The 17659-nt window shown below is 36.3% G+C and overlaps 1 protein-coding gene across 2 annotated transcripts; it reads right to left on the bottom strand.

Annotated features, from left to right (window-relative positions):
• Positions 1-6298: 6298 nt before the first annotated feature.
• LOC122061217 lies at positions 6299-9554 on the bottom strand. Of its 2 annotated transcripts, none has more exons than XM_042624424.1 (3): positions 9406-9554; positions 7215-9009; positions 6299-7002 (listed from the first exon to the last, which is right to left on the bottom strand). In XM_042624424.1, exons 2-3 carry the CDS (start codon positions 8756-8758, stop codon positions 6714-6716), a joined length of 1833 nt encoding a protein of 610 aa, XP_042480358.1. In that variant the 5' UTR covers positions 8759-9009; positions 9406-9554; the 3' UTR covers positions 6299-6713. The 2 variants fall into 2 exon arrangements, with proteins under 2 accessions (XP_042480358.1, XP_042480359.1); XM_042624425.1 differs by lacking the exon at positions 9406-9554 and adding an exon at positions 9082-9377.
• Between the last annotated feature and the right edge of the window lie 8105 nt (positions 9555-17659).

Raw genomic sequence — 17659 nt, 5'->3', positions numbered from 1 at the left:
ATTTTAACGATGAGTTATACCAGAGTCCCAGCACTACCAACTATGGCATAGTGCATAGCTAACAATCATATGGCATAAGTTTGTACCCAATTCAATTTAAGAATTAATATGTTGGAGCATTTGACCACAAGCCAATAAAAAGGGGAAAAAAATATTTCTTAAACTGGCCAACTATATTAAGCCACATGGAATAATTTTCCAATCAAGATGACAATCTAATGCCCTGTCCACCCCTTGATTTGGCCGAATGCCAAATTAGGGGCCCCATAGTCATCGCAACCATATAAACAAAAAACCACCATGTTTTGAACTTTTATGCTATCCTCAGCCAAGAAATCAAATTTTGTAAATGTTGACTTTTCAAGCACTTTCCCAAAGCATAGGGTTGTCCATGGGCCAAATTCAAGCTAGGCTGAGAAAAGCCCAAGACCACCCTAAAAAATTTTCTCGGGCTTTTCTCTTTTCTAAACTATGGCCAGGTAAAAGCCCAAAGTAATGAGTCCGGTCCCAGCCCAGCCCATCTTTTTCCATTCGCCTTAAGTAAAGCTTGGGCTTCAAACGGCCCATGTAAGCATCAAAATATAAATCAGCATATGCTCTATGAATACCTCTTAAGCCTACCTTTTTTATATATTAATTGGTTTTATAATAAAAAAGAAATATTTTTTAAAAATATAGAAAATATACGTCTTTTTTTTTTTTACTTTACTTTTAAATTTTCTTTTCATAGATTTATAATACATGCCTCCTAAGTCCAAACAAATTTATAACTATGAGTGCTTATCTTATCAATACTTATCAAATAAATAAAATAATAATTAATTAGTGCTAGTTGTTGATAATGAAGTTCTTCTTAATTACATCCGTCGCTGTCCTTTTCTATAAAATATTCTATATTTTAAATCTAAAGCAAGCACTCATTAACAGGGCTTATAAATTGTGGGACCACATTTTTGGGCCCAAAAAGTGTGGGCCAATTAGGTGGGATACAATCACGAGTCGCGACAATTAATATCTGAGTGCTCCTCCAATGACCAATGGCATCTCTTCTCTTGTAGCTACAGTAGCCCCAGATAAGATTAGACAAGGAAAAAGAAAATTTGGCATCTCTCTCTTTTTCCCTCTTTCTCTCTCTCTCTCTCTCTCATCACAACTCGATCTCTACGGATCATTTGGTACTCACAAGGTAAGGTTAGAGTCACGGTGATTAGAAAGAAAGCTACACCTACGGTAAAGGAAGAAATGGGCCAAAAAGATGAGGTATTAGACTAGGTCTGGTACTGTACAGGTGAGATGGATGGGGATGGATGAACTATGGACAAATGGGTATTTGCCCTTTCTACTTAATCTTTGGTTCTATATGGTGAAACAAACATAATTGAATTCCGAATAAGATGAATTTGATTAATAAAGGGGAAATGAACTCTCCCTTCCATGAAATGAAATGTAATCCAAATCCATAAAATCTAAGCTCTAACAACATGACAAACGTTGTGTTACTAAATTTAGCATAGGCAATAATTTAAGGTATATTGGGAAGAAGTTTCCTGATAAAACAAAACAAACATAATAATTTGGGTAAGTGTTTTTGAGTGTGGGTCCTGTGTGTATGTGAGGACAAGTGAGAGCGTGTGAGGAAGTATTTACAGAGGTGTAATTTTTCATTTCATGGGGGATAGGTCGGTGATTCTCCCCTTCCCCATGTGTCTGCTTGCAGGGACAGGTCGGTGATTTCTCCCATTGAAAACATTTTTCTTGATAATCCAAGGGGAAAAAAAAAACCTTGCCTGATTGCATGGCTTTCATGCCCAAACATTGTTAAGGGTGAAATGATCACCTCGCGTCCTTTGAATACAAAAATTTCATTCTTGTTGATATTCCGACACACTCTGTAGTTAGCCCTTGACTTGTGCAACCAAGAGGAGAACCCTCTCCCTAACTATTCTTTTGATCAAGTCATTCAATTAAATTTATGCAAAAGAGACTCCCATAAAACCAGTGTGTAGATTCTTGTATACACTCTCTCATGTCCCGCCGGTAGAATATACACTGTCTCTCTTCATTGAAATCCTTTAGTGGATAATTCAATTTCCCATTTCCTCACTGGTAGGAATCTGTATTATACCATCAATTAATTGTAAGAATAAAATATACGTTCATATTAAAAAATAAAATAAAAATAAGGAAAATTGGATACCTATTAACCCGACCCATCAGCCAATGCAGACCCTATTTAATTCTTCTTCTTGATCTCGTTCATTGGTTTCTGTTTTTATTTTAGTCATAAAATGAAGAATAGAATGGATTGCCATCCCTGGTTAAAGGCAATGCACGTTAAGGTATGGAAAGAGGAGATGAAATAAGCATGAAGCGACCATCTCTTCACGTGTTTAGGCCAGTGGGCGGCATTTTCTGCTTGGACTTTCAAATCACAATTAGGAATTTAGCATTGCACCCATGTGTGTGATAAAATAAAGGAGAAATATCGCTACCGCTTGTATTCTTTCATGGCTAGACATGGTAGGTGTCGGAAAGATAATGTTGCCCCTTCCTTTATACTAAGATGCTTCCATGCTTCTTCTCATTGGCCCATGTATTTGCATATGATAACGCCAGCAAGATAGAATTATTTTTTTCATAAAATACTAAGGCTACGTTTGGTAGTCATTCTACTTCAGAAACGATGTTTCGTGTTAAAATAAAAAATTTTCATTTTTGTGATAAAATTTCATTTTGGAACGAAACTCAAATTTTGGAAAACCATGTTCCAAAATTTATCGTTTCTGACTTTTTTTTTTTTAACCCGATTTGATTTAAAAACCCAATTTGATTTAAAAAAAAAAAAAAACCAAAAAACAAATCGTGAACACCAAACAAAAGATAATATTTTCTTGTTCCCGTAAAATGAAAAAATATCATAAACATTTTTCTGGATGACGACAAAATGTAGTCTAATAAAAAATTCTTTTTTCTATAAAATACTAATAACAAATTTCCTTACTGATGCGTCCTTCTTGTATTTGGAATAGACATCCATCACTTCCCTTATTTTATACTTCAAAGACTATCTTCAACTCTTTCTACCCAAAAAAAAAAAAAAAGAAAAGAAGAAGCTATCTTCAACTCAACCTGATCACAACTACTTACTACTACTATCAAGTTGATCAGTCAATAAATTATGTATTGGGTTTAATTTATAGATAGTTTTGTAAAAGCAATTGAAAGTGGCACACTTGGGTTGAAAGCCACCGTTGGAAATAGCAATTTAAAATTAATTATGAAACAAAAGGATACTAATCATAATTGCAAATCTATGACTAGCAAACCTGGTTTTGGGAGGAAGATCATATCCTTGACATAATCTTATTAATTAAAGTTGAAATAGAAAGAAATTTCCAGTTTAAGTTATTCCAGCAAAAATTCTTTCAAATAAGAAATGTGTGGATAAATGAGATTGGACATTTCTCAAGCATTTGTCGGAAAATGAAGCCATCACATTAAAAATTACTATACTTAAGCCCACCGCATACACAGAGACAAAGAAAATTGGACAAGTACCCCAGAGACAATGCCAGCTGATAAGGAGAAAAGCCTAAGTTCATGGGGATCCTCAAATAAAATAACTCAATAAGAGAGTGCACGATAACCCACACATCCACAACATTCCTGGCGGTTCAAACCAGTTGGGGTTATCTATTTTATCACATGCCAGGAACTTGGGAATTTCCCCCAAACATATGCTCAATAGAGCTTCACTTGATCCCCAAAATTAAAAGGAAAAAAACTTGGCTCCATTAGATCGCACTAATGTGAAGAATCTTGTTATCATCAAGTAGGTGAATTAAGAAGTTGTAAATCACAATTAAGTGCACTTTAATCTATATTTATTTATTTATTTATTTATTTATTTTTATTTCTCAACAGAGTAAATTTTCATCTCTTTTTCTCGCTTAGCTTAACGGCATATTTTATTATTTTTTTCGCTTCACTTTTAAATATTTTTGAAATAGTATTAACTATGTATTCCATAATTCTTAATCCTACATATCATTTTAATGTATTTGATTCTAACATCTATTCAGACACCCTCAAATATTCCTCAATCATATGGTGAATATTTATAAAAAATATCTTCAAATTAGTAATTAATTAATGCATCAAAATTTTTTTGCATATATTTAGGCTAAATTACTATGTAGATAGAAATATGCTATAAAATCAATCAATCCACATCACATGTATCAAATATTACGCTTTACTAGGGTAGTCATGTGGAAGTTAAATGAATTATAGGCATTAGGAGACAGATTTAAAAATGAAGTGAAAAAAATATGCCATTGGGGGTTAACTTGGAGAAGGAGAGATAATAATTCTGTTTTGGGGAATCGGAAAAGAAGTAATCCACGGGGTGTTTGAATAAATCTAAGAATAAGTACAGAGGATTGAAAAATAAAATTTCCAATAATTTATTGTGGAACACATAGTATAATCTAGATATAAATTTAATGAAGTGTCGAATCAAGTGTGATTATGTATCATCACATGTCAATATATTCTAGACAACGTTAATGTGTCTAAAAGCTCATGTTGGTTGGATGCAACATTTTGTTGCAAAAGGTTCCATTTCTTCAATGATTCTCCCTCTTTTCTTTTTCCTTGTGTGTGTGTAACCCGTACAAGGACCCACAAGGGGCCAATGGGCTCACTTATTGTTACACTACTATAACCTACTTAGTACCATAACTTAGAGGGGGGGAGGATAGGAGGATAGAACACGCGACCTCTCCATGAACTTATGCTAAACCTTCATTGACTAGCTGGGGGGGGGGGGATAGGAGGATAGAACACGCGACCTCTCCATGAACTTATGCTAAACCTTCATTGACTAGCTACCAATGGAGGCCGAGGCATTACAGGATGAACTACTACTTGCTCACAGTCTGCTAATTCACTATTTGATTTGTATCTCCGATTTTCAGTCAATGATAGCTCAATTAAATCAAGTACAATTGACGATATTATCTTGTTTACTAATCACTTTGTTTCTTTTTCGTTTTATTATATTTCTTAGGAGCTTATTCACCTACCAATCGATCTCTCCCTCTTTATACCTGTTATATTTCTTGGGGATCTTAATTCTAATGCTTCTCTTCCTCCATATATCTTTCTCATCGTGTAGGGTGGGTTCTCAACCCCTATTTTCTTTTTAATAATGTACCTTCCTTTTGATAGAAAAAAATTCATGAAATGTTTTCTTGTAAGGGGAATTGCAGAAGGTTTTATTTATGGATGGGAATGAGAGAAAAATATATTACCACAGTTCTCTCCCCCACTCCCGATGGGTGAAAGTACATAAAAGATGGATCAAAAAATAAATGTCCATTTGTTAAAAAAATATTATTTATAGTAGGGACTAGGGACTAGAGACAGATTTTTTTTTTTTTTGTTCTGTAGCACAAGCAGCACATGTAAACAAAGGGCAAACACTGGAAGGAGGTTCCATTGCAACTTCCAAGGATCACACACGGATCCTTTTTCTTCGGATTTTATATTTCACTCTTTTAAATAAAGAATTGTTTTTTATTTTTTTTAATGGGAGAGGGATAGGTATGCTGCCGATATTAAGTATGCTAGCGAATAACACCAATAGGAACACATGATGGAATATCATTCAGGAAGGATATGAAGGTCATTTCAGAAAAAAAAAGAAGAGAGAGATAGACACAATGAGTGTTAGCATACTTGATATCGACGGCATATCCAACCTTTTTCCTTTTTTAATTTACAGCATTAAAATGATAAATCTATGTTTGGTAACCGAGAAAAAATAGAAAAGAAAAAAAAATCTAAAAAAAAAAGGGAGGAAAAATGGTGGGAAAAAAAATATATATATGTATGTTTAGTTATCAAGAGAAGGAAAAAAAAAAATTCAAACTTTTAAGAGAGAGATAAATACATAGATAATCATTTTATAATCATTCATTTTTTATCTTATTATGTTTTCATATTTTATCATGTTTTCTTGTGTTTTTAGTAAGAATATTTTTAAGATAACAAAAAAAAATTTTACAATTTTCAAAAGAGAATTTTGATTTAAAAAAAAAAATCTTATCTCAGATGAAGACATACCAAATACAAAGAAAAATTCTTAATGTAAGGATTTTTTTTTTTTTTTCTTTTCTTTCTCGGGTGACTACCAAAACACCAGTCTGAAAGTGAAAAGAAAATAATAATTTTAAAAAAAAAAAAAAAAAGACGAAAGAAATAATTACACTTGCGGTGGTTTGTCCCACATCTCTCTGCATAAGTTTCACGTCGCCGTTCATTGGCTGTTTGTTCAAACTTCACAGCCTCCCTCAAAATGATAATGATTTACCATTACAGTAAGAGTGAGAGAGAGAGAAAAAAATATAATAAAAACGAAAAATCTTTGAAGCAAAAGGATTCCGCATTTAACATAATTTTCCAGATTTCCACCAAAGGCTCTTCCTATTTCTAATTACTTTCCATTTTTTTTTCCAGCTAAAATGAGAGAAATTAAGTTACTAATGACTCTAGAGAGAGAGAGACAGAGAGAGATTGGAAAAAGGAGGTTGCCGCACGGTGGTGATGGGGATTGGCGGTGGTGTTTGGCTGTGTGTATTCACTTGCAACGGGAAGCAGAGATAGTGTGATCGTGGGGTGTCTGTCTTCAGTCTCTAAGTCTCAACTGGTCAAGCATCGAGGTCGAAGTCGTTGTCGAGTGAATCGATAGGGTAACAAGTGTCTTCGCCACCTGTGTTCCACAAGAAATGAGCGTAGTTGGCGGCGTGGTACGTGTTCCCTGGATCCGCCGATATCGCCTCCAAGTACATCTCCTCCGCAGCGGTAATGTCATTCCTTCCCAGCCACAAGAACGTCGCATACTTGCTCAACGCCTCCGCATCTCCTCCTCCTCCTCCTCCTCCTCCTCCATCTTCTTTCCTCCCCACCCCTATTGCCTTCTTGAAATACTCCTCCGCTCTGTTTTCATAATCAACAGTCACACATATATTGTCAGCACAACTGCACAAATTCCTATAATACCCTTCACTGTTCCAACTCAAATTCCTAGTTAAAGCAAGTAAAAATCACTTCAGTCAAGAATCAGAATCAATAACTTATTTTTAGTATGGATGATTCTCTCTCCGAGTAACATTTCAAAGTTGAAACCAGAAAGGAGCACCAAGTATTACCTGTCATGGTCGTGTAAGACGACGTAGAGGAACTGCGCGTAATTCGCAAGTAGCATAGGGTTGTTGGGCTCTTGAGACACGGCCATGTTATATAGAAGTTCCGTCCTCGAGTAGTCAGATTCCTCCTCCCCTTCGATGTCTGCCTTCACCGGCGACACAAACCTCTGCATAGTTCCGTGATCCAGAGCCTCATCTCTCAACGCCGATTGCATTTTGATCGATTCGTCCACTATCGAATTCCACAGTTTCATCTCTTCCTTGCTTCTTACTCCTCCCGACTCTGCCTCCACCCACGCCGACTCCGCTCCCTCCGTTGTCGTGGGGTTTGGGTTTGGGTTCCCAAACGATGATACCTGATGATGAGACAGAGACTGAAAGTTCCATGATGAGGACGAACCATCGAACGGTCCATCTCCCTCAGTCCCACTCATAACACGGCGGAACTTTCCACCGCCGCCGCCATTGTGTCCTCCCACGAAGGCCGTTTTCCCGGAAGACGAAACTGAAAACTTCTTCATTACCGAAGAAGAATCAAAATTCTTGGGCTGGTTCTCATTCACCGATACCATCTCTATGGCAGCCGACGCCGGTGGTGGCGGGGCTGCGATTGCTGAATTGTTTCCCATCGAATACACGGTGAAATTGGCAAGGAGAATCATCACGTAGACCATGAGAGTGGGTGTTTGTGAGAAAACCTGTTGGAAGAGCCAAACGAATGAGGCGTGCATCTCCTTCTGTACTCGGGCTAGAATATCTTGGAGGTCTTCGTAGAAGAGAATCTCTCGCATCTGCAACGTGTAGCTGTGTATCTCACGAATGATGAACACCATCGATGAGAAGGCCTTCTTCATGGAGCAGTAGGCGGTCTCCCCTGCTTCTCTGAAACCTTCTTCGCATTGCTTTTTCTTCTTTATGATTCTAAGAGATAAGGGAAGGTCCACGCTGTTTGCCTTTCGTTCTATATTCGCCTGGTTAATCTCATTCCTTCCAGGCCAGTCCGGTGGTTCCAGCTTGACATGGAACCATGGAGGCTGCACAGACTCCAGCTTCGGTGACTGAAAAAAACTCGATCTTTGTACAGAATTTATACTGCAACCGTCGATGTTCCTACTGTTGCTCTCGCCTTGCTTTTCCCTAGAATCAACAATAGAAGTATCCGATTCTACATCCTCCGCGTGGTAATTATTGTTCTGTTCTTCATCATCATCGCTTGTTTGATTGAATCTCCGTGCTAATTCCCGAATACTTTCCGCGAACTCTTCCTCTGAGTATCCATCTAAGTTCGCGCTGCAAGCCCTCCTGAGAAATTGGCGTCTAGACTTGGGGGCATCGCAAGATCGAGATCTCAACAGTTTTGTCGATGACGTTGTTCCTAAGAAAGCTAATTTGTGGACGAATCGGCAGACCAGAGCTCGATCTCCTCCTCTCTGTTTTTTCGAGGAAGGAGATGAAATTGCAGAGGCTATCGTCTGAGCCAACGAAGGGGAGTGAGAAGCTACTGACTGAGACCAATGTAAACAGGTCGCGGCGACCTTTACTTCCATGCCTCAGCTTTGCAGTCTCCAAAAAGGTATCAGAAGAAAAAACAGAAGCCCCAAAAAGATGTAAAGAGTTAGAGAAGAGAAGGAAAAGGCAAAGCTTCTTCAATTTGAGACTATTTTAAAAGAACTCGAAGTCTGATTCTTGCGTGTGAATCTGTCTATTAACAAACGCATATCGCGCTCCACTTTCGGTCCTTTCCCCATCAATTCATCAAGCTAAAATCTCAGACTTGCCTTCTTTCAGTTCACTCGACCTGCAACAAAAAGCAACACAATAAGTCAAATTAAACAATCCCAAAAAGGTCATATTCCAGAACCAATCTTACCATTCTTCTCTCGCCACTCTCTGTCTCACCACAAAACCCCATTTCCTAAATTTCTTTGCAGGAAATAGAACAAGAAGAAGAGGCTAAGGTACTAAAAGCTTCAAGCTCTCAAAACTCAGTCACCCCCAAGCCCAGAGGAGATTCACACAATACCTTCCATCATTGAACCCCCCATATCTCCCCGAGAAAAACGGATCCAAAACGCAAAACCAAATTCTATAACTTAATTGGCTCGAAAAACGATGAAATCGAGAAACTCCACAGATCAAATGACCATAAAACAATAGCCAAATGAAGCAATATTCTGATTCGTCGAGTACTTACTCGAATATCGATCGGAATCCGGTAATAATTCTGGTTAATTGTAGTGATGATTCCAAATCCCGGCCCCAGCTTAGCGAAGTACGAGCAGTGTACTTCTCTGAAATCAAAGAGAGACCCTCACTGCCCTTTATATAAAACAGAGACACATAAGCTCTTACTCCTCTTTCCCGAAGAAAAATATCGGAATAACCGTATTTATTAAAGAAAAAATAATACAAATCATATATACGGTTTTGATTGGGACAGGTATTACCATGTGCATAGTCAATACGTACGGGTCAGTAGCAGGGTAACATATAGGAAAGCTATGGTTTTCCGACCCGAGTCGTCAGCCAATAAGTGAGGCTACCAAAACGATATTTACTTGGCCAGAGTCCAGGCTTGGAGCTAGCTAGCCTGGTCTTTAGATCTATGAGCTTCCTCCCTTAGTAGCTTACTTCACGGGTACTATCCCATGTGGCATCCCTTATCAGCGCCACGTGTTAGTTGACCACCATATATAAATAATGGTAAAACCGTGAATACACCGACCTTTGAATCTCCTTAGCACGCGTTACGGTGGCACGTGTATACGGTTAATTTGACCTTTGACATTGTGAAATCTCTTCTATCGGGTTCGGTTCTCTCGTGGAGATATTCTAATGGTCCTTACAGAAGTAATTTCGGACCAAACAGCGAATTTCCAGAGTCCAGACCCGATTATAAGTAAAAAGCTTTTTTGCCCCTGTGTTTTGTTCTTAATTAATTTCCTGAATTTCAATTTTAAAAATCAAATTTTCTCAATTGAAAAGTGTCGACTCATCTGTGATCTGCCAGAAACATTGGTATATTGCAGGAAGACTGAAGGTCATTTTCGTTATTTACAAAAACGTAATGGATTCAGATCCCTTGTTGCACATCAGTACGATGGTCAGGAGGGCCTTAGGGTGCATGTTAGTTACTCCAGTCGTGAGATTGTTGTTGGGGGATTGGTCCTAACATTATGGAGGAACCCACAGGTGTTTTACTGATTTTGAAGGGATAAATTGATTCTCTGTTTTTCAAATGATTACAAGATCTAAGGGTGTCAGTCCCAAGCCGTTTAAAAATCGATTTGATGTGCATCGATTATTAAATATGTTGGGTTCAGGTTCAGTTTATAAATAGATAGTATATAGTGCCAGCCACCAATGATAAGATCAACGGGTCACTCAGCTCATTTACAAGTCTGGCCTTTATATTTATATATATATATATATATTTTTTTTTTTTTTTTATAGAGTAGGTATCTATTGATATTTTTATCAATTTTTTAATTTAATCAAGTGTAATATTTTTTTCTAAATTGTTAATCATGTAATAAAATATATTAAAAAATTTCTATCATTTAAGGCTTTTTTTATATATTATCCTGTTTAAGACCCGATTATAGTTCAATTACCCCGATTAGGAGAAATCTAGAGAAAGCTCGAAGCCTGTTCAAACCTAACACAAGATTGATCGAGATCGACTCTTTCCTTAAATAAATAGATCACGATCCGATATAAGCCTGTCAGGCTGGATCAATTGACACCCCTAACAAGATCAACATATTAGTGTTGTTGGATGAAATCTCTTTTACTAAGCCAAAGGAAGCATAAAAGCATGGTAGGCCTACCAGCCTGTTGATTTTAATCAGTGTCGATTAATCCATGATATCGCATTATTTAGTTAATCAAATTTTATAGATTAGACATGACCACATTTATATTCAATCAATTGATTATTGACCTACAATGTATCAATGCACAACTTAAATTTTTAAATGCAAAATACACACGAGGATGCTCTCTATGCATTCAGTGCCTTAGTTATGCGTAGAAAATGATGAAAGAAATAAAAAGAGGATATTGTGCATGTAACCATTCTTTTTTATAATAATAAACTTAAGGTTAACGTTAAGATATCTTAAATTATGAGGGCAAAATACACATGGAGCAGTTTTCCTAGCGGTGGGTGCCCCTGTGCTTGTTCTTCTCGTGGCTCTATCATTATTATTAAACGAGAAGAGACATGAAGAAATAGAAAAATCCCAAAGTAAAATAAATGTGTGATTGGTCTGACCAACGGACGGTCCAGAAGAAAAGCTGGAGGACAACTTGGGTTTCATATCAGGAGGAGAAGCGACAAGTGATGTTGACGGCCCAAATTAAGCGATATATATAAACACAAAAGAAGAGGTAGAGGAGATACATTCCCGTGCATCTCCAATTTTTTTAAAACAATAATTATTGAGTGTACTCATTTGAGGTGTGATGTGCAAAAATCCATACTCTATAGGATATAAAAAAACTGTAAAAGAGAGACAGATCTTTATCATAATCTTTTTGACGAACTTACTCCGTTGATTTAGAATTTAAGGCGATGATGATATACTTAAGTGAAAAGACCTGACGAGAAAATTAACTAATGGGGGATTTTTTGAAATCATCAATGCTGATAATCCGTTGAATCGGAACAACTAGTGAGATATTGGACCTAATTATTCGAATCCAATAGCTGTGAGGGACAATGACTCCATACAATGCACGTAGTCTCTAGAGTGGACCATCGGTTATCATCAACTTTGCTGCTTTGACATGTATGGAGTGGTGCCTGCTTCAATTACTACTTGATAGGCAAAAGTCACCACCAGTGGAAAAGTATTCTCTCTAATTATTGAATCGTTCAATTATTCATCCAACGGTTGGATGGACTTCGAGATATATGTTGGAGTCCTTCCAATTATTGAATAATTAATTAGATATTAATTGGATGACATGCTAATTGAAAAAGTGAAGATCCACCCGATTTCATCAAATTTCTGAAAAACTCTTTTCTAAAAAAAATTGGCAAGAGAACAAGATTGCCGCAGATGAAGACCTCTCCCTTCCCACAGACATACTAAAAAGAAGTTTATGATTTTTAAGATTTGAAGAGACTTCAACCAAAGGCATAACCTAAAATCACCACACAATTTCAGCTAATATTTTTCTCCAACTCAAAATCTTGAGGTATTAAATGCAGATAACTCTTCAAGTGTATGTACGTTAATTCCCAATATCTCAATATTTTCTAACACGTGTAACTTTGGCACATCTAACTTTACATAAAGATAGATAATTAAGGAAAGGATAATAAAGGAACATTTTTTTTTTTTTTATACCCATGGTGTTCGGATCTTTGACCCAACTAGTCCCTAGGGTCACTGTCATACCGTTTACATAGGACCGGGTCAGATTGAAAAGGAAACTCTCGTGCAATGGCGAATGTTTCAAATGAGCATGGATTCTGGTACTTAGTAGAGGTATAAACTAATAATTAAACAAATACGTATAAGATTAAGTTTTCCTTTACCAATAGAGGATAGTTCACCCACCATTCAAGGGTTAAAAATTCTCTATAAAATTTTAATATGTTCCCTAAAATACCCTCTCATTACTCTTTGCATCTCAAGCCCAATAGTGAATAGATTTCCATTCACCGTGAGCACAGAAAATCTCAGTACAACTTCATAAGTCCGAACAATTCGAAAGGGATTGATTTACGAGACATGAAATCGGGGTTCACAATGGACCTAATATTTACCTAACTTGTCCTTCACCTAACAATTTAGGTAACCATGTATGGATAAATTAATCATTTCTTTATTAATTTGTTTAAGCAGTCATTAGATCCTAGGTTTGTACTAGTTCTACAAATTTAAAAGAGAAGATTTATATATATAGACCCAGATCGAATCCCAATTCCCAGATGATCTGATATAACATTTTGAAAGACTTGTGAAATCACTCGGAGGTTGAAGCTTCCCAGTTCCCATACACTTCTAGAAAAACACGAAATGAAAGGTGCCTGTGTGAGTCAACAGTTACAGGTTTAGTGGTTGAGTTTTAATTAATGCCTCCATATATAGGTTGGTGCTATAACTAATTGTTCAGCCACTTCCACTTCCACTTCCACTTCCAGTGCTTTCGCGCGAAGATTGTGCTTAATTAATTTGTTCTTTAAAAAATGAGAACGTACAAGATAGAAGGATGGGTGAATATATATCACACAATAATAGAAAAAGGGTCAATAGAAATACACGAGGAAGTATCAATAGAGAAGTTATTTAACATTTGATAGGGGTGGATCGATAATTTTGTCCCTTATGTGCCCAAGTGCAAGGGCCTTACTCTCCCACAAAAATCATTTTCACTTTGAATATTTTTATCAAAAAAAGTTCTCTTAATTTCAATCACATTTTAAAAATTTGTTATGTCAGTCGAAAGAGCATAAACGAGTTAGTCGATCCCAAATTGACCACCAGGTTTGGAGAGAGAGGCACACTAGCAGAGCTCAAATATATATACGATCATTTGTATGATTTTAGAGTTGGGATGATTTAATTATGGAGTTTAGTTTGAGAGTTGAAACTATAACTAGGGTTTTGTTTGTTTTATGGTAAAATATTTTATTATTTTTTTAACATATGATATTTTTGTTTTTGTGCGTGATCAATAAACACATTTGAACGCAATTGAGTGTGAAAAAAAATCCAAACACATAATAGGGGTTGAGTCCCTTTATTGGTTGAAAGAATACTAATGCTTTGGGGAAACAACATTATGAAATTTAAAATTAAGGACTGATTGAGTTTTCCTTCAATAGCGTGTAAGAATCCTCACCTCATATGAAATGACCATTATTATGCCTGAATGAGACTTTAAAAACAATGAAGAGACATTTCAACCTTTAACATAGTGGGGAAACAATTGATTGTGTCATTAGATGTGGGTGAAGGGTTCACCCCGGACAACAAAAAACTTTGTTCTAAAAATAATTGATAAATTCGCTGGACAACAAAAAGCTTTGGTCTAAAAATAATTGATAAATTTTTTAATGTTTGACTCATAAAATATTTTATGATGAAACAAATATAGCCTAAGGAAGGCTCGTAGTGGTGTTAGTTCTAGTTTGCCTCTCCAATTTGGGCTATGAACATTGTAATACGTGCTTGATGGAGTTAGGGAGAAGTTGGTGGGTAATAGAAGATACGGGAGTTATTCCTAGTAGGTTAAGAGAGTTGTAAGAAAAATTATAAGGTGAAGTAGTAGAGAGATGGTGGATTGTAAATTGTAACTATTATCATATCCTATATTATAGGAATTTGTATGTAATAAAAAGTGGACAAGAAAAAAGATAATGCTCAATTATTGAGCAAGGCGGGCTACCTCCTAATCAGGCCTGACGCCATGGCTTCGTCTGTAAAACCAAACACATGTTATCTCTATCTTTTATCTTATTTAATCTCTTGTATTTTTTTTTTTAATTTATTGTTATTAGCAATTATTTCTGCTCTATTTTATCTCTGTCATCTCCGTATTATTTCTTTTCTATTTTGTGTGCACGTAACACATTGCATCTTTAATCCACGTGTTTTGGATTCTGATATGAATGGGGCAAGTGTGTACCACAAATACAGATATGTATAGATAGGTAATAATCAAAAGAACAACCTCTAGTCACTTAGATATATTTTTCCACGTGACCAACCGTATGGTTGTTATTATCTCATCTATTTATTGAGGATGACAATAAAGCCATTACCATAATTTTGAGTAATAATTAATTTTGGTTGGTGGGTGGGTCACTAGATCCCACACCCAACTAAAATCCACATGTGTTTCACGCATAGATATTTAGAGGATTGTGATTTGATATCCACCACCTATACGACTAGATGAAGTCTATATAAATCGTATGATGAAGTACCACATAAGTGGATATATAGGAATTCAAATTTGCCGAGTCACTCATGTTATGGTATGAATATACCATATCAATTCGTTATGTATAGATGATGAGATTCCATTGATACAGAGCCAATTTCAATAGAGTTATTGAACGTTCCTGTTGACGTGCATCTAAGAGAGATTTTATTTTTCAACAAAAATATAAACAAGTGAAAATTTTTATTAAATGAAAACTTTTTTATCTCTGCATGAATCATATTTTTGTTTTTCTTCTAAATAAATTGTTTGGAATGCAGTCTAAAAAATAAAACCTTTCAGATGACTTGGAACACATATATGCATTCTGGAAGATTAAAAAGAGAATGGTTACGTGAAGGATTAAGGCATCTATCTTGGATGATGATATCAGATTTCAGCTTAATGGGTTTGTTATTATTTCATTTGAATAATGTGAGAAGTTATTCTGAGTGAGTGATCTCCTGATAAGTTTAGTTCAAATTCTTTGCATATATGTTCACTTACACGTGTGAATCAGGTATAGGTGTTCCTACGTGCAAAGGAACTCAAACTTTAAGATGTCCTAGTATATTGCACTCCTATATACTTTTTATTGATTAAAAACTAGTAATAATTATTATAATAATTAAAAAAAAGAGCTTAAGCAAAGGAATTACCATTTTTTGGGAAGCTTAATTATTTGAAAGGAGTCAAGTTTTGATTTGGACCATCAAACATCAGCATATCATGCTGGTTCCCCAACAGATCATGCTGGTTCCCAATTATTTGGAGGTCATGAGACATGCATCTCCTTCTTTTTAATGGGGGGAGGAAAGATTGAGGAGGGGGATGTGAGAGAAAAGGTACATTACAAATCAATCACTAAAATGGTTCATTTCTTCACCAACCCCCCATATGTTAAAGGTATTAGTGAGAATTAATATATATTTAGAACTTACCATAAAAGGAGATAGTTTGGCATGCCCTTAGCTCTCTAATGGACAGTTAGGATGAGAGAGGTATCATAATCATTTTCAAAGGGGAGAGAAAAAGAGAGTGGCGTAGACACAGGCTGGACACCCAACGGTGTGCCCAACCTTTTCCTAACCATAAATTATGATATTAAAGAGAAATCGAGGTATAGTTTGGCATGCCCTTAGCTCTCTAATGGACAGTTAGGATGAGAGAGGTATCATAATCATTTTCAAAGGGGAGAGAAAAAGAGAGTGACGTAGACACAAGCTGGACACCCAACGGTGTGCCCAACCTTTTCCTAACCATAAATTATGATATTAAAGAGAAATCGAGGTCCAAAGGCATTTCCTATAATATATATCCATCGGGCCGTGAGAATATAGTAAAAAAAAACTAAGATTTATCTTTGTATTCATTTTAAAGTACCTATAACCTCTAGTGTCACTTGAAATATCTTACAATATTTTGACAAAAGTAAGGTGCAAGCTGTGGTAGTAGAAGAATATAACTACAAATTCTCTTCTTCTACTTAATTCCAATTTTTTGAACGATGTTTTGTACTTTTTGAAATAAGATGGAAGAATAGCAAGAGAGAGAGAGAGAATGAGAAGCTGGCAGAAACAGTGGATGTGGAGTAGTAGACTCTCTCTCTCTCTCTCTCTCTCTTCTGTGGTGGTAACTGAAGATTTTCCTCTGGGCATTGCCAAGCCCCTTCCACATGAATTGCTTTTGGTGTTGTTAATGTTTGTGAAGTCTTTCTTGTTTGTAATTAAAAGGAAGAGTTTTGTGTTGTGGAACTAGCCATAGTGGTGGTTGGCCCCATAATCCATAATCCGTGGACTCTATGGATTCTATAGTCCATGGTCCATTGAACGGTGCATGGCTTCGTCCAGACCTGGATGTTGGCATCAAGCTAGGGTGACCCCAACTGGAGGGGACGTCGACGCCCCAAGGAACCTATGTTGGAGATTGGACAAGGACTTGTAAACGCCAATGCCACGCCAATCTCCTTATCTCCTCATTCCCCTTCTTCTCTTCAATCTTCATCCTCTCCCACCCATATACTTACCAATTCCCTACCTCCTCCTCCTCACTTCATATCCTATACTACTATATCTCAAGTCTTATTAATAACTCTTTTTCGTAAAAAAAGCAAAAAAATAATATATTATTGAAAAAAAAAATAATGTACAAACTATTTAATGTCCCATCATTCTTAAACACAGAAAAAATTAAATTTACTTATAATTCCACCATCAACATTGCCATAAGCAGAATACAAGATAATCAAAATAGAAGTAAAGATTCAACTTCGCCATGACCATCAACAAAAATCTAAGGCCTTAAAAACAATCAAGAATACATCTTGACCTAGATGATATCAATACTCTCTCTCTCTCTCTCTCTCTCTCTCTCTCTCTCAAAAGAAATATATATCAAGTCATCTTCCATAGTTTCTTTCTGGAAAAAGGTTTCTAGGACGGCCTTATAACAGACCAGACGTTGAAGAGATGGGGCAATCATAGACATAGACTAGCCAACTACCTTTC

The sequence above is a fragment of the Macadamia integrifolia genome, chromosome 14 (genome assembly GCF_013358625.1).
Source record: "Macadamia integrifolia cultivar HAES 741 chromosome 14, SCU_Mint_v3, whole genome shotgun sequence".
Classification (NCBI taxonomy): domain Eukaryota; kingdom Viridiplantae; phylum Streptophyta; class Magnoliopsida; order Proteales; family Proteaceae; genus Macadamia; species Macadamia integrifolia.
The sequence above is the reverse complement of the archived record's forward strand: the minus strand, read 5'-3'. Positions and strand labels throughout refer to the sequence as shown.